Consider the following 27,453-nt stretch of genomic DNA (forward strand, 5'->3'; position numbering starts at 1 on the left):
AAGAACCCTCAAAGGCCACTAAAGTTAAGCTCCATGAGTGAAGTGTATTTTTTTTCCTTCCATTACCCTTTTCCTTCCCCTTGTCTCCCTGACCTTTTATCCTTTCACATATCTTTCTTGTCACTATCCCCACCCCCAAGAAAGGAAATCAAAGCTGCCTATTTCTGTTGTGAAATGCTGTCTCCCTGGAAATATCATTTTGAAAAACCTGTTAAGGGGCGCCTTGGTGGCTCAGTTGGTTAAGCATCTGACTCTTGATTTCAGCTCAGGTCATGATCTCACAGATTGGGAGATCCAGCCCCGTGTGGAGCTCTGCACTGAAAGCTTGGACCCTGCCTGGTATTCTCTATCTCTGCCCCTCCCCTGCTAGCGTGCTCGCGTGCCCTCTCTCTCAAACTTAAAAAAAAAAAAAGTTAATAAACACAATTGTATTGTTTGCTGTAGTAAAGATTACTACCTTGCACTCAATAGGGAGTGAGGTGAAAAGCGGGATATTTATGAGGACTTGGGGGTCTAGTTTAAGATGGGTCTTTCATTGCAGGGCTAAGAATTAGGCAAAATTCATGATAGCTTAAGTTCAGTGAATAGGATTGAAGTATTGGGATGCTACCTTTTAGCATTGGGATCCTTGGCCAGGTTTCTTAAGTTTTCTGAGCTTCAGGTTTCTAGTCTGTAAAAGGGTTAGATACGATTCAATGAGATAATGTGTGACTGGCACAGACCAGCGCCAGATAAATGGTGCTATCGTGTATTAGTCTCACTCCAAAGCCTGAGCTTTTCTCCTTAGCCTGGGCCCTCGACGGCGCATCGCTAGCGGATAGCTCGGCGAGGACCCGAGGCTAGTGCCACTACTCCCCTTGGCCGGCAGAGGCCGCCCGCGCGCCCTCCGTCCCGGCGGCTCCAGGTCCCGCCGCCGTCGCCTCTCTGCGCATGGCTGCCCCGGCTGTTGCCTGACCGCCACCCATCTTCCGCCGCCGCAGCGGCCTCACGACCCTGTGGGAGCTGGCGGACCTTCGTGGGCCCAGCGAAGCGCGGCGGGCGGCGCGGACCCTGCGGGGTGGGCGGCGCGAGGGCGGCGGAGAGTGGGCGGCCCGGCCAGGGTCCTCGCGGGTCCTCGGCGGGCCCGGGGGAGGGCCCTCTTTGTGGCTGCAGTTGGCAAGATGGCGCCGGTGGGGGTGGAGAAGAAGCTGCTGCTGGGCCCCAACGGGCCCGCCGTCGCGGCTGCCGGCGACCTCACCAGCGAGGAGGAAGAGGGCCAGAGCCTATGGTAAGACCGCGAGGCGGCCGGGCGGGGCCGGCGGGGCCGGGGAGTGTGCGGCCGAGTGGGGAGCTGTCCGGACTGGGCTGCACCGTCGGACAGACTGACGGGCCGTTGCGGGCCAGTCAGGTCCAGGCTAGCCCCTGGACTGACTGCTTTGCTGTTATCGCCACAGGTCCTCGATTCTGAGCGAGGTGTCCACTCGCGCTAGATCCAAGCTGCCGTCCGGCAAGAACATCCTGGTCTTCGGTGAGCGCCGGAGGTGGGGCGTTGCCCGGGGAGCTGGGGTGGGCGAGACGGGCGCCCCTCTCATAGGTCCCAGCCTTCCTTTCTCCTGCCTGCCGCAGCCTGCCTCGCCCAGGAGGGCTTGGAGATCCTGGCTGGACAGCCGGAGAGTGGCCAAGTCCACTGTGCCTGAGGTTGGGATATCTCTTTTGGAGAGTCAGTGATGCTGGCGTGGAGTTGTCGGCACATTCCTTAGTCATTTGGCCGCAACATCAGCCTTACTTTAAATGTCACTGGTTCTGTGTGGTCATAGTCTCAAAGTTTACCAAATTGCAAGTGTGGAGAGGGGGATGAGTATATGAGAAGGTTAGGTGGAAGAGGTGGGGGGAAATGAGGTGACTTGGGAGTCAGGGGTATGGGGAGATGCCACCGGAACCGTTCCTCCATCTTCATGAGCAGGGCACAGTCGCAGAGACTCTGCAAAGGACAGGAGGTCCTGGGGTCCTCACTAGGGACTTGACTGCATTATTCCAGCCCTCACTGCTGGGTTCCCTGGGTCAGGTCCCTTATTATGTCTGGTCTCAGTTTCTGTCCGTAAGTGAAGGAGTTTGATCAGGTTCATTCATCCAGAGAATCCATTTGTTGAGAGATTCCTATTGTCTGGGCACTGGAGAGCACAGGCATCCCTCACACATTGCACGAGAGAGACAGATATGTTGGTAATTACACTACACCATGCTGGCATGGGAAGATTATTGTAGGGCATCACATTGTTTGATGCTGTTTTGCAAGAGGGTACTTTAGGGGTCAGGTGTTTTGAAGGATAAGTGTTAACATGCAGGGGCACAGAGTGTTTGCAGTGACACAGAAGTGACAGGAGGGTGTGGGGGTTTGGAAGATGCCAGAAGCTCCTTGTAGGTGACTGATGAGATAAGTTGGGTCAGATGGTGGAAGGCTGAAGAGTTGATAATGCTTTTTCCTGGAGGCCCCTGATTCTCAGGCCTTTTGTTTCACTTCCATCCCCTAATCCTCTTGGGAATCACTGTGAGGGTGGTTTTCCCAGTGGTTTTGTTTGTTTGTTTGTTTGTTATTTTATTTATTTTTTTTTAAATTTTTTTTCAACGTTTATTTATTTTTGGGACAGAGAGAGACAGAGCATGAATGGGGGAGGGACAGAGAGAGAGGGAGACACAGAATCGGAAGCAGGCTCCAAGCTCCGAGCCATCAGCCCAGAGCCCGATGCGGGGCTCAAACTCACGGACCGCGAGATCGTGACCTGAGCTGAAGTCCGACGCTTAACCGACTGAGCCACCCAGGCGCCCCTGTTTGTTTGTTTTTTAATGTTTGTTTATTTTTGAGACAGAGACAGAGCATGAATGGGGGAGGGTCAGAGAGAGAGAGGGAGACACAGAATCTGAAGCAGGCTCCAGGCCCCGAGCTGTCAGCACAGAGCCTGACGCAGGGCTCGTACCCACGGACCATGAGATCATGACTTGAGCCGAAGTCGGATGCTTAACCGACTGAGCCACCTAGGTGCCCCTCCCAGCATTTTTGAGGGGAGCTTATGGTCTTCTTTAGGTGATGATCACTGCAGAAGGTAATAGAGGACCTTTAGAGATCTTTAAGAAGTGAGGAACCAAGGTCACCAGATCTGTGTTTTACAAAGGGAATTCTGGCAGCAGAGTTGCAGGTGGCTCAAAATGAGCAGGTATTGAAGTCAGGCTGAGAGTTGTTCACCAAAGCTTGGATGGGGATGTGGAGTCTCTGAATACAGTAGTGACATTGGGGATGGACAGGAGGTCTTTGATCTGTGGAATGCTTCTTAATTCTTATGTCTTGTAATTCCATATTATTAAATACCAGGGGTGCCTAGTAATGTTTCTGGGTGGTGGTTCTTCTTAATGTTTAAGGTTTCTTTTTTGAGGGTGCAGGTGGTTGTTGGTTGGAGGGGTATGAGGAGGCACTTGATAATTACTGAGATTGTGCTTAGGAGTTTTGCTTGGGTCCGTAATTATTTTCATCAGTTTCCTAGCCTTCAGGATGCTTATGAAAGAGAGGTACTAAAATCAAAAGTGAATAATAGCTTCTATTCTTCATGATTGTGAGGCAGGATCAGACTTTTTTTAGTTCAAAGTTCTGGACTGTAAGTTTAATTATATTTTGAAGATTTCTTTTCTTGTGGTAAAACTTTATTTTGTGTGAAACTAACCCCACCTTTTACTTTCACTTCTCCAAATATATGTCTTATAAATTGGACATATAGACCTGTGGACCTGCCTTATTCCTTCCCTTGTGAAATAAGGATGACTGCAGTAGAATGTCATTTTATATCTTGGAATTTGTCACCTTTGTCACCACTATCCCCCCTCCATTCTTACAGCAAAGCCTGTTTTGTTGATGATGAGTGCAAGTGAGACCTCAGCAGCAGGCTTTGTGTGAAACCTTCGTTGTCACTTGTGTGTCAAGATTCCCCATCCTTGCCTAGAATAAACAGCACACTTTGCCTTCTCTTGTACATCCTTCGTAGGTGAAGATGGTTCTGGTAAAACAACCCTCATGACTAAACTTCAAGGAGCTGAGCATGGCAAAAAAGGAAGAGGCCTAGAGTATCTCTACCTCAGCATCCACGATGAGGACCGAGATGGTGAGTGATGTGTTGATCTGTGGTAAGGGGTAAATGCATATCTCAGACTCTGCTGTTGTGGCTCCTATTTTCTGTTTAGTTCTAAGAGAATTAGTCACAGGGGAATAGATGAAGTGTATGTCTTTGTAGGACTTAACCCACTTTTTAAAAGTTTATCTGTTTACATAAGTAATCTCTACACCCAGTGTGGGGCTCGAACTCGTGACCATGAGATCAAGAGTTGCATGTTTTTATGGGTGCCTGGATTGCTCATTCGGTTAAGTGTTTGACTTGGGGCTCAGGTCATGATCTCATGGTTCATGGGCTTGGGCCTCGCATGGGGCTCTGTGCTGACACCTCAGAGCCTAGAGCCTGCTTCGGATTCTGTGTCTCCCTCTATCTCTGCCACTCCCTCCCTCACACACTGTCTCTCTCTTTCAAAAAAAAAAAATGAATAAACATTTAAAAAAAGAGAAAAAAAGTAGCATGCTTTTCTGACTAAGCCAGCCAGATGCCCCTTCCCTCTTTCCTTTTTATAGTATGTTAGTAAAAATGAGAAATGAGGCTGTTAGCTGTTGTTCTGGGTAGCCCCCAGTTAAAAGGAGATATTGAAGGTAAAGTTTCAGATGCACGTATAGGTACTATGAAAGATGTTTTTAAAACCTTTGGACTTTTCTATGAGAGAAATATTTAGCAGATTGATTTGGACACGTTGTTACCTTGCCGGTTCTAGCGGAGAATCTGAAATTGGTATGATTCAGAGAGTAACAGTTTAACAGATATTCACAGGAGAATTTTCTAGGTCTCTTTGTGACAATGTTAGAAATGCTCATTTCCCATGTTTCTTTCAGTGGAGGACAGGGGCTCAGGGGTGAGGATGTTCTCTCTTAATTCCTTATGTCTAGAATGTGGATAGTAATAGTTTCTACCTGCAGGGTAGTTGGGAATATTAACATTATATGAGAAGCGTTCATAAGGATTAGGTATTTCTTAAAATTCTTATAATTTTGAGGTGGATTGGAGTAATGGCTTTTGGTTACCACTGCTCAGTAATGCTTCCTTTATAAACTTTAAAGCTTTATGAATGGCTCTAAAATAAATAATCATTGGTGCCTAGTCTTTTCATATGTAGGAAGATTATCTGTGTAGCGTAAGGGTGAAATATCTGTTTTAGATTACTTTCTTTGTATTTGCCTTTATCCATTTAAAAAGTAAGGATCACAGTGTAAGGGTGATTATATAAGGGACTAAATCCTACCACTTCTGGTTCCCCATTTCCTTTTTGCTAACATGAAGAAGTTGGACCCAAGTCCCTTCCAGCAGTATAATTCTTTGATCTCCAAGAGTCATTTCATAGAGGTCATGGATCAGGATCTCTTGTTAAAGCTTGGAGAGCTGCATTGTATTAATGTTAAGGTAATGGTCATTTTAGAACCCCAGAGACTTTATACCTGTTCTTCCTCTCCTGGCTTCCTTTGCTGCACCGAACGTTGCCTGAAAGATGTGAAAGAAAGGTAGGAGATGGGCCTGGTGCCGAGGGCTCTTCTTGTATAAGGAAGACAGAGGCTTTCAGGTGCCCAGCTGGGCCCACTGGCATCAGTGCGGGTAGGGGTGGGACAGAGGGGCCGTTGGGCTAGACTTAGAGGGAGGGCCTCATATTGTCTGAGCCTTTTGCATCCAGTTTTCGTTGGGCAGCGTGGTTATTGTGGAAGCACCTGGGTTTTGGAGCCACCAGAACTGGTTCAGAGTCCTGCTCCCATAATTGCTAGTTGTGACTGACCTAAGCACTCCGCACCTCAGTTTCCTCATTTGTAGAACTGGGTAACCATACCTGTTTTGTAAGTTGACACAATGAGAGGTGGCACGTGTTAGGTGTAGCCGACTACTTGAGACACAGTGGTGGTAGCTCTAGTACCCTTTTGAAAGTATAAAATGTGGTATAGATACTCTGTGAATCTCTATAGCTGCTTTTATCAAGATGGCATAAGCGTATATCATGCCAAAGCATCATATTAACCATATTTACTTGCCTCTGAGTTGAAGGACATGTTAGCATTTATTTCAGATTCCTTAAGGTTGCCTTAAAAATTTCCTGGTCTCTGCATTTTTAGGCCACCTACTTGCAGGTCTGTTTTTGTTTTTGCAGGTCTTTTTTTGATGGAAGAGTTGCCCTTACCAGTAGTTAATTATACTTCTTTCAGTAGGTTTTGGGTTTTTTTTGTTTTGTTTTGTTTTGTTTTGTTTTGTTTTGTTTTTTGTGATGTGACCGAGTTATAAATATACATTTTGCAGATAATCACACAGATAGAAAAAATGGTCTCTTGTCCCTGGTTTGTGGTAGGGCATGACATGTCGAAGGACCACTGCCTCCATGGTTGTGGATGTCTGTTTAACGTCACATGTGGTATGTGTGATCTCCATGCACATGGATGATAATGTGTAGTGGGCAGTGGGAAGAGAGGCTGAAGAAAGGAATGATGCTTGGTGAGGGGAAGGCATCAAAATCAGTGGGCTTCAGGTACAGAGCAATATCTTTGAAGGCATTCACAGAACCCAAACCAAAACCACTGTCTAAAATGTATTAGAATTTTGAAAGTATAGCTAGACAGTAGATAGTAGATACCTTATTATGCTGTTGAAATAAAGTTGTGAATATTAAATTTTTTACAGCATATGTTTTAATGAATTGATTACACAAAAAAGGGTAGTTAGCAGAAGATAGATTTTTAAGTATATTTTGGAATGTATTGGGGAAAAAGTTAGTGAAATGATATTTTTGATTGTAGGAGTTTTCCCTCAGTGCACTTTTGTAAGAAAAATATTTCTCAAAAATGGTATCTAAAAACTTTTAAAAATAGGTTATCATTTTGGAGAAGTACCTTCTATGGTTTGATCATCCAGTTATGATTTTGGAAGCACATGTTTCATGAAATGTCAGCAGTTGCACATTTGTGTGTATGTTTAGCTTTTAATTGTGGAAAACAAAAGAAGGTACAACATAGATTAGAATCATAAACCCCAACGTATGTGTTATTTGCCTTAAACAGTTATCAGTTCTTTACCAATTTTATTTCAACTATACTCTCACCTGCTTCTCCTTTCACTTCACACTGGATTATGTTGAAGCAAATTTCAGACATTATGTCATTTCATCTGCATATATTTCCATCTGTATGTCTAAAAGATAATAATTTTTTAAAAGTTTATTTATTTTGAGAGAGAGTGTATGCACACAAGCGGGGGAGGGAGGGAGGGAGAGAGAGGAAGAGAGAGAGAATCCCAAGCAGGCTCTGCACTGTCAGCCTGGAGCCCGACACAGAGCTTGAACTCACGAACCATGAGATAATGACCTGAGCCAAAATCAGGAGTCAAGTGCTTGACAGACTGAGCCACCCAGGTGCCAGGTATCCCATAAGGATTTTTTTTTAATTTAATTTTTAATTTTTTTTAGAGAGAGAGGAAGAGTATAAGCTGGGAAGAGGGGCAGAGGGAGAGAGAATATCATTAGCAGGCTCCATGCTCAGCACGGAGCCTGACACAGGGCTTGATCCCATGACCCTGGGATCATGACCTGAGCTCATATCAAGAGTCACACGTTCAACCGACTGACCCACTCAGGAACCCTTAAAAGATAAGGATTTTTGAAAACATAACCATATTCTTATACCAAGAATAACTAATTCCTCAATATCACCAGGCATCCAGCAACTCATACCTCAGTGTGTATAAGTAATGATTTTATCTTGGCATTTAAACACAAAGGTCCTGTCTCTTTGGTACCCTTTGTAGTATGTGAACGCACTGTTTAGTATGCCTGACAAGAAGACCTTATTTAACCACAGGCTGCTTGGCACAGCTTGGCTGCCTCATACATTGCTGATATCTGAGGAGAATGGGTTATGTAGACGGTAGTGCAGTTGACCAGTGAACATTTTAGCTTTTGTATGTATCTTGATTCTTATTAAAAGCTAAAATGTCCTTCACTCTTTATTCTACTATACATTGCTGGAATCCGTTTACATGTGGATATAATATATCATGACAATTTAGAAATCTTTAAGTTTAAATGGTTCATCAGATACCTTGACCAAAGGTTACTGCCCACTGAGCACTTGACCTCTTTTCTGATTAGGATTTCTTGTTGCGTTTTGTATGGTATTCTGTTGTTGTCACTTTTAAGTTCCTCTTGATGTGGCTTTTTTTCAGCTGTGCTGATGGTCATTGTGAGGTCGTAACTTCGCTTTACTTCTTTTTTTAGATCATACACGCTGCAACGTGTGGATTCTGGATGGAGACCTGTATCATAAAGGTCTGCTGAAGTTTGCAGTTTCTGCTGAGTCCTTGCCGGAGACCCTGGTCATTTTTGTTGCAGACATGTCTAGGCCTTGGACTGTGATGGAATCTCTTCAGAAATGGGCTAGTGTTTTACGTGAGCACATTGATAAAATGAAAATTCCACCAGAAGAAATGAGGGAGCTGGAGCGGAAGTGTAAGTAAAATAGGATTTTCTCAATTGGAAAATTGACTAGTCTCTTGAGATGGTTCAAGCCACCTTCCTTTTCACAGTGTCAAGAGGTTACAAAGCTTCCTTTACAGAATATTTGGTTTTGTTTGTACCGTTTATTTCAGTTTCTCTTGTAAATTCAATAGTCAAAAAGTACTTAAAGCAGTCTTACTCTCAAGCATCACAGTTGCAGAAAGTAAGTGAAACCATATTCCTTTTTATCTCTGTTGGTTCTTTTTTAAAATAAAGATTCTTTGGGGCTTCTGGGTGGCTCGGTCGGTTAAGCGTCCGACTTTGGCTCAGGTCATGATCTTGTGTTTGTGGGTTTGAGCTCTGCGTCGGGTTCAGTGCTGACAGCTCAGAACCTGGAGCCTGCTTCAGATTCTATGTCTCCCTTTCTCTTTGCCTTTCCCCTGCTCACACTCGATCTCTCTCTCTCTCTCAAAAATAAATAAACATTTAAAAAAATTAAAGATTATTCTCTCATCCCTCAAAGTTTGATCAGTCTGTGCGTCTTTTTGCTTTTCTGTTACTCTGGCTGCTGAGTTAGCATCAGTGGATGTGGAGACTTCGATCTGCATGCAGCTTGAGTCCATTGCTCTGGGATTCCATTGAGGTCCTAGGGACTCTCTTGTTGTTGACAGGTTTAAAGGAAGCCCTTTAAAGGAGACAAATCTTTCAGCTTCTACCTTAGTTCATTTTGCCATCAAGCAAGTATGATTTTAGTTAGATAGGAAAGTCATTTCTTTTGTCATTAAAATGAAAGGCTGTTTTAATACTAAGGACACCCAAGTCCTTTTGACAACAAAGAACTTTCAAATTAAAGGAAGTTTGTTTGTTTTGTTTTTCCTTAATGTGATTCAGAAGCTTATTTTTCCTTTCCCTTGCTTCTGCACTTACATCAGCTTCTGTCCCCTTGCCAGGGAAATGGGAGGGGCAGGGGCTGGAGCCATGGCAATGTTCAGCAGCAGCAATCTTGGCCAGAGCAGGCTTGGCTCAGCCTGGCTTTTTTCCACAGGATGACATCACTCTCTTCAGTGAATTAATGAGAGCTTCTAGGGCATGGCACACGGGATCTTCACGCTTACTGGCAAAAGGGTTCAGAAATTTTGATGTGCTTTTTAAATCAGATCTCTTGCTGTGTGTCTTCCTGTCATAAATTCCTCTTGCTCCTGTCCCACATTAGCTAAAACGGGGAATTTAAATTCTATGGTGTGCCGTGTGCATGTGTGCTACAGTGGTTGTTACGCAGCTCGGCTGGTCTGCCTTCAGCTGCTGACCTTTCTAGATAATGCCTCTTTTTCCCCTGGAATAGAGACCCTAAAGACAACTTCTTAGAATAGTTCGGAGGCTGAAGAGCTGTTTGTCTTTCACTGCATATTTAGCATCTTGCCCAGATTAATGGGTTAATGCCCTGGAGATTTCAGTCTCTGAATCTGTTTTCTTAGTGTTATAAACTTATAAAGATTTTTTTTTTTTAACCTTGTAAAGATTTTTAAAACAAAAAAGCAAGGTTGAGCCACGGATATTGTCCTTTCCCAGATAGGAAAAGTGTCTGCCTTATACCAGGTCTGTTCTATGCACTGGAGATGCACCTAGCAGATAAGATGCCTGCCTCTGGGGATCTTTCGTTCCCATAAACTATTGAATTCATTTTTTGCTTCGTCATTGCTGTCTGTGTCACTTAGGATTAGACTCAGCTGCTTGTGACACAAAACCAAAATAACAGTGGTTTAAACAAGACTGAAGTTTATTTCTCTCTCCTGTAAATGAAATCTGGAGATAGGCAGTTCAAGCCTAGAAGGCAGCTCTGGGAAGTCAGGTCAAGGATCCTGGCTCCTTTCTGCTTATTGCTTTGTCATCTCTAGGGTGTGGTTCTCTTCCTCTTGACAACTAGAACTGTCACCGCCTTCACATCCATGTTCCAGGCAGCAGGATGGAGGAAGAAGAAAGAAGGGCTGAAGGGTACATGCCTATTGTCTTTCTAAGGAGGTTGGGAAGTGTAGTTTGTATGGCCGTGTGTTCTAGGTATCCGGATTTGGTTTGGTTATAAGGAAGAAGAGGAGAAAGGACATAGGAGGGCAACTAGCAATTGCTGTAACCTCGTCCATGTCTCATGACTCTGGTTAACCTTCTGAAGGCCTCTCTTGTTTTCACCACCCTTCCTCTGAAATGTTTGGAATGATAGTCACGCCTTTGTGTTGCATGTTGAAGAAATGCCTTTGTTAGTGCTGGTTTTAGGTTACATTTTAATAAAGCAGTTGGCCGCCATCTTGCTTATCAGACTCCCTCTTTGCAGATTAATTGGACTCTAGGTATTGTATTGAATGAGTGAAGGGCTGTCACTCAACCTAGTTTCCAATCAATACCAGTCTCCAGTCTGCTGGGTTTGGAAAGCTGCTCCACGGGGGGGGGGGGGGGGGGGGGTCACTATTTCAGGATTTGGTTCCCCAGTGGTCCTAAATCTGTGGCAGCTGTTTGACTGGCAGTGAGGGGAAGGCAGGCAGAGCAACCCCAGAGCCTCCAGAAGGTGGCGCTTGTGTAGGTTAGTCTTGTCTTCCCTGCTTTATGTCTGGGCTTCCCTTACTTATCAAATAGAGAAAAAAGATTAGGTGCTGTCTGTGTGATTTTTCAGGACTGTGGAACCAGTGGGTGATCAGTGAGGTAGGAAGAAGAAGAAGATGAGAGAGAGATGGCAGCAGGTAGGGTAGAGCACTCTGATCCCCTTTTGCTACCAACTATTACGTGATGCTAAAGGGGGAGCCCCCAGGTGGGCTGTTGGCTCCTGCTGTGAAATACTGGCCATCTCACCATTGGAGAGAAATTAATACTGTGGTTAAGTGTGCACCCTAAGGGAAATGCACATTTTATTATCTGAATTGCACAGTGCTCACTATGTTCTTATTATCCTTCCTTTCACCAACCTCTATCTATGTCATGAATACTTATTCTGTTTCCCAACTTATTTTCTGAAATGCTGAGTTACTAAAAACACATGTGTATTTCCTATGGCTACTGGATAGCCACAGTTAAGTTATTCCTTTAGAGAGTGACCAGTCCAACCCAGGGCTTTCCACCTATTTTCATATCATGGCATATGTAGAATACAGCAGTTTGTGCAGCACACTGGGTAATGGAGTTCTATGGAACAGACCTCTGGGGCTGCCCGCCTCTGCTTCCTGCCACAGCCACTTAGCTCACCTGTAACACCCCAGGCTCTGCCGTGCTCACTGTCGTGCAATCCCTGGTTGAGTGCCTCATGTGATATTGGGCAGTGATAGGTATGACCCAAACTTGAACCATTGTATTTTTCAATGAGTTGAAGATTTGTTAAAATACGTTGAAGGAGATTCATGTGAGAACCTTTGATTTCTTCAAGATCCTTCAATAACCACACTAATTAATCAGAAAACCCTTCTCTGTCTCTGTTTTTTTCTAAAATGCAGTAGAGATCTCTAGTGTTTATATTATATTGACGATGAAATTATATGAATGAGCTTAATTAAAGAGAAGCTGTAGAAATGAAATGTTAATTATGTCTGCACTTTAGGTCTTAGTTGAGATGGTTTTCAACTTGCCCAGTATTTTAGGAAAGACATTGTACTCTTTAGATTAATTCTAGGAGCTCATGTAATGATAACATAAAATCTCTATCGGTTAAAACTCATTGTTTTAAAATGTTTGAAACTTGTTCTGTGGATGAAGAGAAGTATGTGCACCTTTCCCTAGGTTCTCTTTAATCCGGTTATTTGCATTTTCTTAATGAGCATGTTGTGGATGAGACCGAAAGGCATTTTGATCCTTTCGTCCTGTTGTGTGTAGAAGGTAGAGCTGCCTGTTTGCTGCTCTAGCTCATAGCAGTTTTAATTTGTGGGCTGTTCTCTGGCCTGACATGTGAGCCTTGAAGTACCCACGAAAAGGTATGGGTCCGTGGGCTTTGGTTCACTTGGCTTAACCAGGCCCATGAACCACTCTCAGCTTCAGAGCCCTCCTATGGGATTGCACTATTGATACGCTAGTGACTGTGTGTGCTAAGAAGTGGACATTTTACTCCTGACCCCTTCTTGTGTTAGGAACAGGTCCGCCAACACTGCACAGTGACTCAGGATCTCCTAAAGATGAGACTGGGTCCACAAGAGTCAGGATGATGAGGAGACGTGGATGGTGCTGGCCAAGCCCAGCCTTGCTCCTTAGTATAGACATAGCTGTATGAAAACAGCATGTTCTTGTGGAATTCAGATGGTTTTACTCTTCTGATTTTTTGAAAATGTTAGATATATAAGAAATGTGGCTTTTTTCATAGAAACTATTAAATGATAGAAACTACTAAAACCTTAGATGTTTTTAAAACCTATTTAAGGGACGCCTGGGAAGCCCCTGTATGTTGGAAGAGCGTACAGTTCTTGACCTCAGGGTTGTGAGTTCAAGCCCCCATGTTGGGTGCAGAGATTACTTGAAAATAAAATCTTTTTTTAAAAAATTAAATCTTGGGGTGCCTGGGTGGCTTGGTCGGTTGAGCGTCCGACTTCGGCACAGGTCATGATCTCGTGGTTGATGAGTTCGAGCCCCACATCGGGCTCTGTGCTGACAGCTCGGAGCCTGGAGCCTCCTTCAGATTCTGTGTCTCCCTCTCTCTCTGCCCCTCCCCTGCTCATGCTCTGTCTCTCTCTGTCTCAAAAATAAAAAATAAAAAAAAAATTTTTTTTTTAAAAAGTAGAAGAATAAAAAAATAAATAAAACCTGTTTAAGAGTTGGATATAATTAAACATGTCCAGGGAATATCTTTGCTGCTCTGAAGTTATAATGCTCAGACAATATGTTAGAATTGGCATTTTGTATCACCACCTCCAAATCCCTAATAATACAGTAAGGCAGAGTGGGGAAGTTTGTCAGAACTCTATTTTTTGTGCTTATTACTACCTTTTTCAGTTTTCTAAAACTGGCGTGTGTATTTTTATTTGTGTGATTTTCTTTTACTTTTTCACCTGTAGTTGTGAAAGATTTTCAAGACTATATTGAGCCTGAAGAAGGTTGTCAAGGTTCCCCGCAGAGAAGAGGACCTCTGACCTCAGGTCCTGACGAAGAAAATGTTGCCCTGCCTCTTGGTGACAATATGCTGACTCATAACCTGGGAATCCCAGTGTTGGTGGTGTGCACAAAGGTATGTGCCAGGAATTATAAATCTGGCTGGGTTTGGCCAGTGAACAATTACCATCTAAAAGAAACTTAGAGGCTCTTGTTGGGTGTCTTCCCATAGGAGAGTTGGACTAATTCAGGATTCATAAGGTACATTGAATATGTCAGGCTAGAAAATATTGTCATTTAATGTTGCTGCTGGAAACATGACATTACTCTGTTCATAGTTTATCTCTCCATGAAGTACTGTCTATTGAGTGATTCAAACTCAGAACTAAAAGCAGTTTTTTTAAGGCTCCGTAAACCAGTTGGTCTAGCCTAAACTGATGGCTAAAAAATAGAAGAGCAGAATTCTTTTGGGGTTTTGGTCATTTAAAGTCTGTTGGATTTGAGATGGTTTTCAGGAAGAACATAACACTGGAAAAAGAAGGAAGGGAACTCACTTTCTTCTGCCCTGTAGGATGATGATGTGGGAATGAAAATTAAGTTGAGTCATAGAGAAATAATTGTTTCTCTTAGAAAAGAAAAAAGTAGCTTTAAAACCATTTTGGGTTTATGGGGCGCCTGGCTTGCTCAGTCAGAAGAGCATGCAACTCTTAATCTCAGGGTCGTGAGTTTGAGCCCCGTGTTGGGTGTAGAGATTATTTAAAAATAAATAAACTTAAAAAAATTTTTTTTTGGATTTTAAAAGTACTTTATTCCCAACCACACAGTGTGCCATTCACATTATATTCTGTGAGATGAGAGTTCTTTGGAGGGTGCAGTGCACAGCTACGTCCCATGGCCTGCTTCCTGCTGTGACCGTGTTTGATTCTTAGAACAACTGTGAGGTGATCAGACTGTTACGCCCCCACTTTGCAGCTCTGGAAACTGTGGCCCAGGGTGAAAGAGAAATCTCCAGTTGCTTTTCACTCTTTCACTTTTCACTCTTTTCACTCACTTTCACTTTTGTCTAATTAATGTTCAGACCCTTGGCTGTGGCTTTCTTCTTTGGAACTATGATAGTTTATTTCTGTAGAAGACACCATTCCCATCCTCAGCAGGCAGAGAAGCAAAGAGGTGACTCCTTTCTCTTTCTGTCTTCCCTGCAGTGTGATGCAGTGAGTGTCCTGGAGAAGGAGCATGATTACAGGGACGAGCACTTTGACTTCATCCAGTCACACCTACGGAGGTTCTGCCTCCAGTGTATCCTTGGAGCGCTGTGTCAGGGCACAGGAGCACAGGCTCCCTTCTGTGCTAATTCAGGCTTCCCTCTAGATTGGTATCTTCAAAAAGATAAAGAACTTCCTGAATCTAGAACGGTCTTCTGCCGGGGAAAAATTGTATACATCTTTTTATTAGTTTTGTATTTTACTGTATTGGAATTTGAGACTTACTGATTTGTGTCTGCCTTTCATTTATTTTTATTTTTAATGTTGTACATTTGATAGGCTTTCATATTAAGAAGAAAGCTAATATGGATAGTCTTACTACCAAAATTACTTTCATCATATCTTGGAAATCTTTTTAAACTTTGCTTTTTTGCAAAAAGGTTAATTACCCAACACGATATTGTTATAGATGCCACAAAGAGTGTCCCATATGTTTATGTTGTGTGGTGTCCATGAGAGATACTGCGTCAGCAGTCTTTTGAGTTATACTTCTGTAAAAATACAGTAGCAAGTGGTGCTGCATCCCCATACCACTTCCTCTGGGCCTTTTATCTTGTCCAGCTCAGTGGAGGGTGCTGATACATGTAGGTACCCATCTCTTACAGAAGATGTGCTTAATAATAAACTGGATCACGTGTGAACATCTGTGTCTAGGAAAGAATCTGCACCCTGGATATGCTGAGGGTGTTGTCCTGGGCTAATCTCAGAGCCATTAACTTGACTGCTTATGAACCAACCTGACGGGTCAAAAGACAACAGTCTGCATGTTAAAAAATGAACCACATGGCCTGCCACCATTGACATCCTTTATGCTTTTGACATAGTTCATCTGTCATTATTACCGTTTTAGTTTTAAAAGTTTTAACACTTTCTGTTGATCATGTATTGATCAAAAACTAATTAGCCTGTGAGTAGTACTTTGAGGATTATGGTTGGCTATGTTTGCTTTTGTCTCTTGCAGTGAATTGGTTTTCCTTAAGCAGATTGATTAGATGGAGCAGCCTTGATTTACACATCAGTGAAGGAGGAGAAAAACCTCGACTTGTTGTATAAGTACATTGTTCATAAAACGTATGGCTTCCACTTTATCACACCTGCCTTAGTTGTGGAAAAGGATGCAGTTTTTATGTGAGTTCCTTATAGGTGATTTCAAATGCTTCTTTTCATAGTACATTTGCTCTTTTCTTTTTATCCTTCCATGTAAGGTGCCTTCTGTCTCTTTCGTACACCGCCAGCTTTCTGCTGCCTTGGGGCAAAGTGCTTGGCCTGGACCTCACAGGGGATAGATATACCCAGATCCTTTCTAGACTGTTTGCCATTCTGCTTCAGTCTAAGGGAAGTAGGTGGAGTGAGGTCATGGGTGCTGCCTTTCATCATTGAGAGCAAGGTACCAAAACTTAAACTAGACTTTTTTGCCACTTATTGTCAACTCCGGTAGAATACTGGCTGGAGGAAGGAGTTGAAGTATAGGGAATTGGGCTTTGGGGACCCTGATGCCTTCTGTTGAAGCATGTGATCTCTCTGCCCATTGGCAGAGATGATTGCAGGCACCCTTGTTGGTGTACCCGTCAGCATGGGCTTTGGCTATACTGAATGCGTGTTGTATTTTTGGTACGTTGGAGCCACGGGGGCTGCTGTCCTGGGCAGAGACTTAGATACCTGTTCCAGTTTGTGTTTTTCTATCACTGGAAAATGATGAGTGTTTTGGATGTGTGAATGAATGATGAAGCTGTGTGGCCTCTGAGAGGACTTGTGCTAGTAGATCAGTGTTTGTAGGCTTCGATATCCTCTTGACTTCAGAATTACAGTTCATTCAGCAATTGCTGAGTACTTCCTAGGTGTCTGGGTTCTATGCTAAGGACACAGAAGTGAACAAGATATGGTCCCTGCACACAGCACTGGAGGGCAGGGGTGGAGCAGTAATGGAGTGGTAGTGGAGGCAGTGCGGCAGGGAGGGCAGAGGGGGTGATGCTGGAAGGCTGAGTGTGTGTGTGCGAGGCAGGCTAGAAGGAATGGAGGGGTAGGAGGAACAGCCTCTCAGAAGGCTGAAGATGTGATAGCCAAGAGCTCTTGGCACTGACTAGGTTGCTTCCTGAACATTTAGGGAGAGCCTCATGTGGGCTCCTCACGATGGCAGAGCTAGAGCCTTGGGTGGCTTTTAGAGAATTGTTGTCCAGAGCAATCACACAGGCATCAAAGACACAAGCTCAGTGAATGATACGTGAGTGCCCAAATTACTTGTGATCCTGAGGAACAGGAAGCCCCAGGAAGACAGGTTGAGGATCAGGGCTGGTCTGGAGAGGAGAAGCATCTCACACCTTCTGAAGGCTGCTTGGGTTGTGGCTGTATCTTGATCATACCCCCTCCCTTTGAATCTTTGATCCTTTGGTAGTTTGCCTGTTTGGGAACTGGTGAAGTCAGCAAAACCATTTGGGTGGAGCACCCTGGGTAAGAGCGCCCTCTTGGTTGTGGAGCAGTGAAGTAGGACTTAGGTGGAGAAAGGGAGACCTGTGAGAATCTGGTGGGAACAGTAGGCTACTGTGGCTTAACTTAATGGAACGTGGATGCCATCCTGCTTAGTGATCTCAAGCAGCGCAGCACCTATGTAGGAGCCTCAAGGACTCCTTGTGTCCCTCTGGTTTGCAGCCCAGGAGAGTGCAGATCCTGCTGCCCTGCTTTGTTCCACGGTACATCTTCCCACACCAGTAAAATTAATGAACTAGTCCACAAGAAAACTGTTTTCAGAAAACTTCTGAGTTCTTCTACACCAAAGCCCAAGAGAAACGGTCTCATCCGGAGCTGTGTCTGTGCTGCTGTCTATGTCCTCCACTCTGTGGGAACAAGGCCCTATTGTGTCCTTGCTCTTCTGGGTGGAGTTGTGTGAAAACTCTGAACACTTCCTGTGGGTCAGCATGTGGAGTCAGTAAGATCTGACTCTGGCTCCTAGGTTTTGGGCCCCGTGAGCTCAGTACAGGACAGAACCTGCCATGTCAATCTGATTGGTTATGCCGGCAGTAAATTTTGGCTTTCCTGCCACAAGCTACAAGCCAGCCCCAGCAGCTACAGGCCAGATTTTGTGGGAATGGGTCTCACCTAGGAGTCCTCGCTAACCCGGAATGTTACCTAACATGTGCTATAAGGCAGTCCCAGGAAAAGCAAATCAATCCCTGTCTCTTTGCTTTTAGACCTGCAGGCTGGGACAACGAAAAGAAAATAGCTATTTTACATGAAAATTTCACAACTGTGAAGCCAGAAGATGCATATGAAGATTTTATTGTGAAACCTCCTGTGAGAAAGGTACCCAGATCAGTCACTTTGAGTTGTAGGCGTTTTTCTGTGTTTTTTAGGTTTTTTTTTTGTTTTTTTTTTTTATGGGAAAAGAAACATTTAAAGAGATATGTCTTACACATTGAACCATTTTGGGGGGAAGAAAAATGTAATCCAAGAGCCTCTTAAAAAAAGTTTAGGTGAAGCCTGGTGTGAATGTAAATGGCTCCAGGTGGTGGGATGTGAGTGCTGGAGGGCCCACAAGGCCACAAGGAGTTGGGTTGAAGTTTCCTACTAAGTCCTGACAATGCCACCGCTACCTCGGGATTACTGTTAGGAGATCCCTGTGCTCCCCTGATCTTCAGGCCCTGATCTGAGAGGGGTTGTTGGGAACCTGCCACTTAAAAATGTCAGTTGGTCACATGGCATGGCTGGTCTTGGAATAGAGTTGGTGCCAGGCTAAAAAAACATAATTGCGCTGTTGCCGCAGGGACTCTCCCTGGACCCGTGTTGAGACCTGAGCCCAAGATTCTTCTTTCATTGAGAATTTTGACAGTAGTTCGGGTGTTCTTGGCCTGTGACCACAAATGAGTATGTCACTTCACTTCACAGCTGGTCCATGACAAAGAGTTGGCAGCCGAGGATGAGCAGGTGTTCCTAATGAAGCAACAGGTAAGAAAAACCAGTGAGGCCAGAGCAGAGGCCTCTCTTGCATGAAATGCCAGTCCCCTGGGATGAGGTGGAGGGCATCACAAAGAGCTTGCAGCGTTAAAGGGATTGCCACCAGGTCTCCTTGTTCTCTCCCATTTCTGGCATTGGTACAGAGTAGGAGTTAGACCAGCTGCCTCAGGTGATCCCCTGCCTGCTTGTAGATTCTCAACAATGATAGGCTTGGTATCATTTTAAGTACCCTTTCTTTCTGGAAATTAGGTTTTTTGGCATAATACTTCCTGTGTTGACAGTTTACCAAGTGCCCTGACTTCACTTCCATTATTTCACATAGCCCCACACAGCCCTGTGCATGAAGGCAGGTGAGCTGATGTACCCATTTTGTAGGTAAGGAGAGTAACTTCCACAAGCTGACAGTTCAGAATGCAAACCCAGTCTCTCCTTCCTGTTTTACTAGGACTATTGTTAGACATGCCACTTAGACCTATCATAGGTCTTCCTGATGGTCCAGGCAGCTCTGCAGAGGGTGTCAATGGGGTTTTTTTGCCAGCTGGTCCTCCTTTCTGTGCTCTCCTTGCTTCCAAAACTGGTTACTTGAATTATTTTTTTCACCATGTAGCTAATTTCTGAATTTAAACATTTTGCATGTATAATATAAAACGTGACTTGGTTGTTATTAATGGCGCCCTCTAGTGGAGTCCTGGGAAGTGTTTCTCCAGACTTTGCGTCCACTCTGCAGGCCTCTATTAATGGCCAATGTGTCCCTCTCTTTGCAGTCACTCCTTGCCAAGCAGCCAGCCACGCCCACGAGAGCTTCTGTGAGTACCTTAAACTAAATGGGGTCAAGGCTCAGTGTTGTAGGTGTCTTCACGCTTTATGCCATTATTTGTAAGAGCTTATATTTGTGTGGGTTTTTGTATTTTCAAAGGGAATTTGGTTTCCCTAAAAGCCCAGGGCCAGGAACATAGTAGGAGACTCAGGAAAGGAATACAGCTCTGGGAAATAGAGTGAGCAGGTTTCATTATCTTGATGTCTCTTCTCTAAGGAGAAACTAAGGTCTAGAAAGACTGAGCTGGGGGCAAACTCCCAGTCCTACCTCCCTTCTCCTTACGCTGTGAAAAATATCCTGCAGAGCATGTCTTCGTTTTGGGGATGTGTATTTCCTGTTATTTTTATGCCTGTATGTAACTTGGGCTGGTTTTGGACTTAGGAATCCCCTGCGAGAGGACCCTCTGGCTCTCCAAGAACTCAGGGCCGGGGAGGGCCAGCGAGTGTGCCTAGTGCCTCCCCAGGCACATCAGTAAAGAAGCCGGACCCAAACATCAAAAGTATGTATCCTGCCTCTGTGGAGAGTGTTTAGTCTTGGGCCTGAGCTCTGAAGGGGCTATGTGGCTGGGTTTGGAACATGGAGGCCCGTGGCAACTGGGCTGTTCTCTTCCCCAAGAAGGGGCTGCTTTCCACTTTCCTTCGCTCAAAGGGAAGGGGCTCGTGGTTGGCAGACACTAAGGCTGGTTCCTTTGTTGGAATCAATGGCCCTTACACTTGGTTCTGTATCAGGCCATGCAGGTTCTTTCAAAGAGGAATACAACATAATTACTTTACAATGTGTATTTTGAGGGGTGTCTGGGTGACTCAGTCTGTTGAATGTCTAACTCTTGATTTTGGCTCAGGTCATAATCTCACAGTTCATGGGATCAAGCTCCACACTGTCAGTATGGGATTCTCTCTCTTTCTCTTCCCCTGACACTTGCATGCTCGCTCGCTCTCTCAAACTAAATAAACATTAAAAATAAAAAAGGGGGTGTCTGAGTAGCTCAGTCAATTGAGCGTCTGACTTCGGCTCAGGTCATGCATGATCTTGCAGTTTCAGAGCTCGAGACCCACATTGGGCTCTGTGCTGTCAGCACAGAGCCCGCTTCTGATCCTCTGTTCCCGTCTCCCTGCCCCTCCTCCGCTTACTGTGTGTCTCTCTTAAATAAACTTTTAAAATAAACAAGGGCGCTTGGGTGGTTCAGTTGGTTAAGCATCTGACTTTGAGTCAGGTCGTGATCTCACCGTTTGGGCGTTTGAGCCCCGCTTCAGGTGAGCATGAGCCCCCACTTTGGGTGAGCCCCACTTCTCTCTCTCTCTCTCTCTCAAAACAAGATAAAAATAAATCTTTTTTTTTTTAATGTTTATTTATTATTGAGAGAGAGAGAGAGAGACAGAGCATGAGCATGGGAGGGGCAGAGATAGGAGAAGACACAGAATCCGAAGCAGGCTCCAGGCTCTGAGCTGTCAGCACAGAGCCTGACGCGGGGCTCAAACTCACAGACTGCAAGAGTATGACCTGAGCTGAAGTTGGATGCTTAACTGACTGAGCCACCCAGGTGCCCCAAAATAAAAATAAGTCTTAAGTAAATAAGTAGTAAATTTTTAAAAATGTGTAATTTGAGGGGCGCCTGGCTGGCTGGCTCAGCTGGTTGAGCATGCAACTCTTTTTTTTTTTTTTTTTTTTTTAATGTTTATTTATTTTTGAGAGAGCGCACGAGTAAGGGAGGGACAGAGAGAGAGATTGACACAGAATCCGAAGCCAGCTCCAGGCTCTGAGCTGTCAGCACAGAGCCTGATGGGAGGGCTTAAACCCACAAACCATGAAATCGTGACCTGAGCCGAAGTCGGATGCTTAATTGAGCCACCCAGGTGCCCCTAGGGCATGCGACTCTTGATCTTGGGGTTGTGAGTTCAAGCCCCATATTGGGTGTGGTGAGTACTTTTAAAAATAAGTAAAATAAAATACAGTGTATATTTTGAGTCCTTGATTTTGTTTCTCATCTTTAAATGATTATCATATATGAACTATGGCATTTTCTTCCCCCTTCACTTCTCTTTTCAAGCTCAGTTACTTAGAAGTTTAAGTAGCCCTTATCCTAGTGACTTAGTAATATCTAAATGTGTTGGTTACAATAAAACTTGCAAAACAAAATTTTATTTAATTCTTATGTGTACAGTAGCTATCTCCAACTCAGAATGAAACCTTTTCACATCAGCCTTGGAATGTTAAGGGCTTATAAAACTTTGGGAAACACTGCCTCATGGACAGGGAGATGATGTGGAGCATGAGTTCTTTTATGTCCCCAGATAGGTGGGAAATCTAAACAGATTTGCACTTACCATGCTAATAGGGAAGTAGCCTTGGCAGTGGCAATAATGAATGTGCTCAGTGTCTTGGGAAGATGATAGCCACAGATGGATAATTCCAAGCTGAAAACTAGTTTTGTGGTGGTGGTAATTGAGTCCTCCTGGTGGTGTAAGGCTTTTTTTTTTAATGTTTCCTTAGATAACGCAGCAAGTGAAGGTGTGTTGGCCAGCTTCTTCAATAGTCTGCTGAGTAAAAAGACAGGTTCTCCTGGAAGTCCTGGTGCTGGTGGTGTGCAGAGCGCAGCCAAGAAGTCAGGTACTAAAGGGCCCTTGGAAACCTATGATCCTTGTGGTTGAGCACTGCTGGAGGTGGGGGAGTGGACAGGAGCGTATGCCTTTACCTGATGTGCACGTCCTCCGTGTTCCCAACAGCCAAGCAAGTAAGCACATCTCCACCTTGTACTGAGCAGTACACTTTACAGCATGCAGGTTTCTTTGGCACATTTAAAGGTGGGATTTGTATACATTGGGTTCTCAGGAACTGACTATTGGGTGAGTTGAGTTATATCCTAAACTGTATATGTGACCCTGGTATTGGAACTGTTTGTTGGAGGTCATGGTCTAGGGTGTGGCACTGATATTTTATTTATTATATTTAATTTTCTGTGATGTTTTATAAGGATATTTGTTCACTGTCCCCAGTCTTGCCATGAGCTGAGCCTGTCTCACTGGAGGGTCATCAATTCCTGCTCCATAAAGCTCCCCCCTTGTCACAGGCACACTCTCTGTGGCAACCCACACTCCTTTTGTGTGGGCCAGTAGAGCAAGTGTATGTCTTGAGGCCTCTGAAACAAAAGAGCCGAGTTCCTTGGGAATTACCCATTTTGCTGGGAAGCTCCAGGCTTTTTTTCTTTTCTTTTCTTTTCTTTTTTTAAACGTTTATTTCTGAGAGACAGAGTGTGAGCAGGGGAGGGATAGAGAGAGAAGGAGACACAGAATCCGAAGCAGGCTCCAGGCTCTAGGCTCTGAGCTGTCAGCACATAGCCCGGCGTGGGGCTTAAACTCAGGGACCATGAGATCATGACCTGAGCCGAAGTCAGACACTAACTGGCTGAGCGCCCCACGCGCCCCACTAGGCTATTTTAAAATGGGTTTGTTTTTAACTTTCCGTTGACTATACTATCCTATCCAGTGTTTTCCCTAATTGGTGTTTTCAGATCAAAGGAGGCCCTCAGGAGATCACTCCATCCTCAGGTCAGCCGGTCCTTCAGGGGCTCCTGAGTTCTTAGAGACTCCACCTGGTCTGGTGGCCTAGGCTGTGGACTGGTATTTCTGATAGGAGAGAAGGGTCATTTCCAGGTCCCAGCTAGCATTTGAAAACAAAAAAATATGAGCACTGACTTTGTGCAGGATTGAAACGTCTGGCCTTAGTCTTATATTCTTATTGAAGCATGGTGTTTCCAGGGTACTCATATGAGTTAAAGTATTGTAATTAAAAACAAAACCTAAACACCTGTTCTGTCTGAGGCACAGAAAGTAGTTTGCCATATGCCAGAAACTCACACACCACCTCTAACAAGGAGGTGATGACAGTGCATGGGGTCAGGGGTGGGTGGTGAGAGTGTTTTCAGAAAGGCCCTTATATTTGGCACAAAGGCTTGCCCAGGCAGGGGGCAGTTATGTAGTCAGAGGAACACGGACCTGTCATGTTTGGAAGGAAGGGTTGAATTAGGGTATCTCCTCGTCATCACTGCAATGAAAAAAAGGCTTGCTTTCATTCTTACTGAGGTTATTATCACCAAAAGTGATTACGGAAATCTGTATCATTTTAAATGTTCCTTTTAAAAAATTCTTTTCTGTTTCCCATCACTGTTGCTTTTTCTTTCTTTCTTTCTTTTTTTTTTTTAAGGACAAAAGACTGTGTTGACAAATGTTCAGGAAGAACTGGATAGAATGACTCGAAAACCAGACTCCATGGTAACAAACTCTTCAACAGAAAATGAAGCCTGATCCTCCTTAAAAAGTGCATATGTAAAATGACCAAATAACTATGTATATTGATCTGCTAAGACAAGGATTTTTCTGATATGGCACATGCTATCAGTTTTTTGGGGCAGGGGAGATGAACTTAAAAAATACTTCATTGGCTTGTCCAAATATGAAATGCACATTTAGGAAGGTTACGTGTCAGACCCCTTTGTTAAGGATAACCCTTGGACTCTCAGGCATGTGGCTCTCTTGTGAGAAGCAAGCGCAGCAGGGCCTTTTGTGAAAGGGAGGGTAGATCGAGAGAAAGATGGCCCGTTTTCTTTCAGGGTGGAGCATATGAGACCAGGAAATCAATGATCAGAGGGCGGTTAGTCTGACCAGTTGCGTGTTAGCAAATTCACTTGTTCTTGGGAAGCAGATTAAGTGGCAGCAAGTCCAGGAAAGAGAACGACGGAAAGGAGGAATTCGAGAAGTGACGGTGGGGAAGCTGAACGTTGGAGGAGATGAGGAGGGAGGAGACGAGCGGTGTTAGTAAATACCGTGTGTTCGGTAGAAAGTCGAATAATCATTTTTAAGATTTAAAAGTATTTCCAAACTAAATACTGAGAAAATGGGAATAAGATTTGTTCTGAATGCATCTCTAACTTAAGAAAGATGTGTAAAGTGTGGGGGTGCCTGAGTCAGGTGGAGCTGACACGGGTGGGGAAGATGGCAGCTGCCTGAGACTCACACGTGTGGCCCAGGCCATGTCCTCAGGATGAGCTGGGCTCCACGCATGTGCGTCAGGGGGGCATTCACTGTGGAGTGTGTTTAAAGTCAGCAGTTACAAAATTAGTTTAACTTTGCATTGTGTTTTCTAAATAGCTCCTGCTTTGTTTTTTAAATTAAAAAAAAAAAATTTTTATACTACCACAGGCTGGCCTACTAACAGAATGGGTGACCATCCTCTCATTTTACCATAATGCAGTGTGCTACAGAAAGTTTGAGGGAGGTTTGTAATGTAATTGCACTCTGATGAATTGGCTTGCACCAATCCCTGCCTTATGGTCTGTGGATACCTTCACAGAGTTCCATTGATGCAAAAGGGTCTTGTCCTAGCTCTCTGGTCTGATCAGTGCTATCAGATGGACAAATAAGTGTGAATGTTTTATATTGCAAATGGAAATGATACATTTCTCTTACTTGTGTTTTTCATAAAATGTAGCATTTTTTTCTTATGGAAACAAGAGTTTCCGTATCTCCGTGTAGAGCAAATTCATGCACATCATCATGTCATACCACCATTCTAGAAATGACTTCTGTGGATTTGAAATGGCACTTTTAATTTTATATGCGACACAACATTTGAATGCAAACACTACCATTGATTTAATATATAAAACATTTGTTGTCAAACCAAGGGAAAAAAACCACAGTTCACTTATGTGGAGTTTACTTTTTTTATATGAATGTTTGTTGTACTGTGTCTGAAAATAACTTCCCTAACGTCATTACTTTTACATACCAGATTTGATTGACCACTAACATAGTACTGGGCATAACTTAATATCCTGTGTTGTATATACAAAGACTCTAATAAGACTGTCTTGAATTGCTTTTTTTGTAAAGGTCTGAACACTGTTAAGGAGAAAGCTGAGTATTTAGTTGCCTTTCTGACAAACATAAAAACATGTTTTTTGTGCCAGTTTTATTGTTAAAAATACACTTTTCCACCCCTTTTTAAATTCAGTTATTTGTTTAATGTATTGTGGCTTCCAGTCACCAGATTGTCCACGTAATGACACTAAACTGACTGTATAAGGATAGTTGTGGTGTAGTGACCAGTAGATGCCCAACAGCTGTGGCCACACTGATGGGGGGGGGGGTCACTTAGTCCCTCCCTCTACAGCAGCTCGGGTGGGGGTAGGGGCAAAATGACCTCAGAAACAAGACAGAATTATTCGAAAGGCACATGCCTGTGGGGGATACAGTGTGATTTCAAATTTTAATGCGAAATTTTACTTTTTAAAAAGTTTTTTTTTTTGTCATTTAGACTAATAAGCACTTTTGTGTCAATATAAGATGTACTAAAACTGATGAAGTGCTAAGACACCTGTCTTGTGAGGGAAGATTTCTTGGGGATCACTTTGAGTTTCTCGTAACGAGTGGCTGCTCCTAGTAGCGGAAGACGCTGGTGCGTGTAATATGTCATGTGCTCAGTGGTTGCCAAAGTCTACCAACTTTGGGGAGCTGCAGGGTTCTTTTTGGGGGGGTGGGAGGAGGGGAGATATTTTTTGTTATTTTGGGGTTTTCAAGCAGTGGAACCAAAGGCCAAACAATAAACAGCCTTTACTTTTTAAAGTAAAATTCATTTTATTTGCAGAATACACTTGTATGGTAGACTATTAAAGACAATTTTCTGACTATTTATATATATTATAGTGGTTACATCTGCTGTTTGTCTTTAAAATGGAAAAATCAAAGAAATAAGCCCAACCTTGAAGATGTGGCCATGAATTGGTCTTTCCTAAAAATGCAACGGGTATGCTGCTAGAATTATTTAATTTTGTTTGCACTTTTTTTTTTTGATTGGCATTTTAAAAATCACTATTTAAACTGATGTCATATTTTATGAGTTTAACAAAGTTGCAAGTGACTGCTCTGTACATCATGACCTTAACAATGTTGATGCTGTAAGTGAAAGTTCACTGTCGTCTCTATACTGAGTTTATTGGTGTTTTTAACTTAAAATTTGGACTGCAGATTATTCCCCCACCAGCCTTAGTCCAGGGGTGTGGCTCTAACCGGATACAGTTACGCAGTCATGTGGAACCTTGCTTTCTAGTGCTGGAAAAGAAGATGTCTCTTAATTACTGGCTTCAATAAACACGAATCCAGACTGCTTACAATTTTTGGTGACTTTCTTTATGATAAATTATCTCACTGGAGAGAGATTGAATTGTCTGCTAATCATATGGCATACCTACCATGTGGCAAAAAATGTTTACCTCTCTCACTAAAAATTATTAGACATTCTGTTAAGAAAACTGTTAAATCCATATTTTGAAGTATGTGGAGTTCTAAGCTGCAGGTAAAGTATAGTGGTGTTTGTGAGTTATCCAACATATTTTCTTGCCTCTTAGATAAATTCTTGATTGTCTGAATTGAGCTCGTTTTCACTTAGCTAATTTGGAAGACTTCAGCTTTGTAGAGGAGTTTCAGAGCAACTGTATCATAATCCTTTTTATCTATTTAAATGGGGAACAGTAAAATATGTTCAAGAAAATCGGATTTGTCATTTTAGAGATGCCCCCTTTCTGTTTCTTACACTTATTTTAAGTGTGTTGAATAAGTTCAGGTCATAGAAAATCCCACATTCTGGGTTTGTCTCATTGTTCATGATTTGATTCAGGTTAAATGGCTTTTGCAAGGATGCTACATAAGTGAGGTTACATATGTTCTAGTGCATCACATTAGGTTGTCCCTGTATTGGGATGTTAGGTTTGATTCTCTTTGATTAAGGTGGTGCCCC

At 43.6% G+C, this 27,453-nt stretch overlaps 1 protein-coding gene across 1 annotated transcript; it reads left to right on the forward strand.

The window, feature by feature from the left end:
* The first annotated feature begins 1,079 nt into the window (after positions 1-1,079).
* On the forward strand, positions 1,080-26,830 carry DYNC1LI2 (dynein cytoplasmic 1 light intermediate chain 2). Its single transcript, XM_027075918.2, has 13 exons — positions 1,080-1,267; positions 1,434-1,507; positions 4,011-4,127; positions 8,365-8,595; positions 13,602-13,771; positions 14,838-14,931; positions 15,890-16,025; positions 18,083-18,194; positions 18,777-18,836; positions 19,610-19,651; positions 20,044-20,161; positions 22,153-22,269; positions 23,863-26,830. Exons 1-13 carry the CDS (start codon positions 1,161-1,163, stop codon positions 23,961-23,963), a joined length of 1,479 nt encoding a protein of 492 aa, XP_026931719.1. The 5' UTR covers positions 1,080-1,160; the 3' UTR covers positions 23,964-26,830.
* Positions 26,831-27,453: the final 623 nt, after the last annotated feature.

Source organism: Acinonyx jubatus, chromosome E2 (genome assembly GCF_027475565.1).
Source record: "Acinonyx jubatus isolate Ajub_Pintada_27869175 chromosome E2, VMU_Ajub_asm_v1.0, whole genome shotgun sequence".
NCBI lineage: Eukaryota > Metazoa > Chordata > Mammalia > Carnivora > Felidae > Acinonyx > Acinonyx jubatus.

Excerpts from the sequence above, each read along its gene's own strand:
- DYNC1LI2 (XM_027075918.2), top strand. The coding sequence starts at position 1,161 with ATGGCGCCGGTGGGGGTGGAGAAGAAGCTGCTGCTGGGCCCCAACGGG. Across the intron at positions 18,195-18,776 it reads TGAAACCTCCTGTGAGAAAG|CTGGTCCATGACAAAGAGTT; the intron begins GTACCCAGATCA and ends TTCACTTCACAG. Across the intron at positions 20,162-22,152 it reads GCCGGACCCAAACATCAAAA|ATAACGCAGCAAGTGAAGGT; the intron begins GTATGTATCCTG and ends ATGTTTCCTTAG.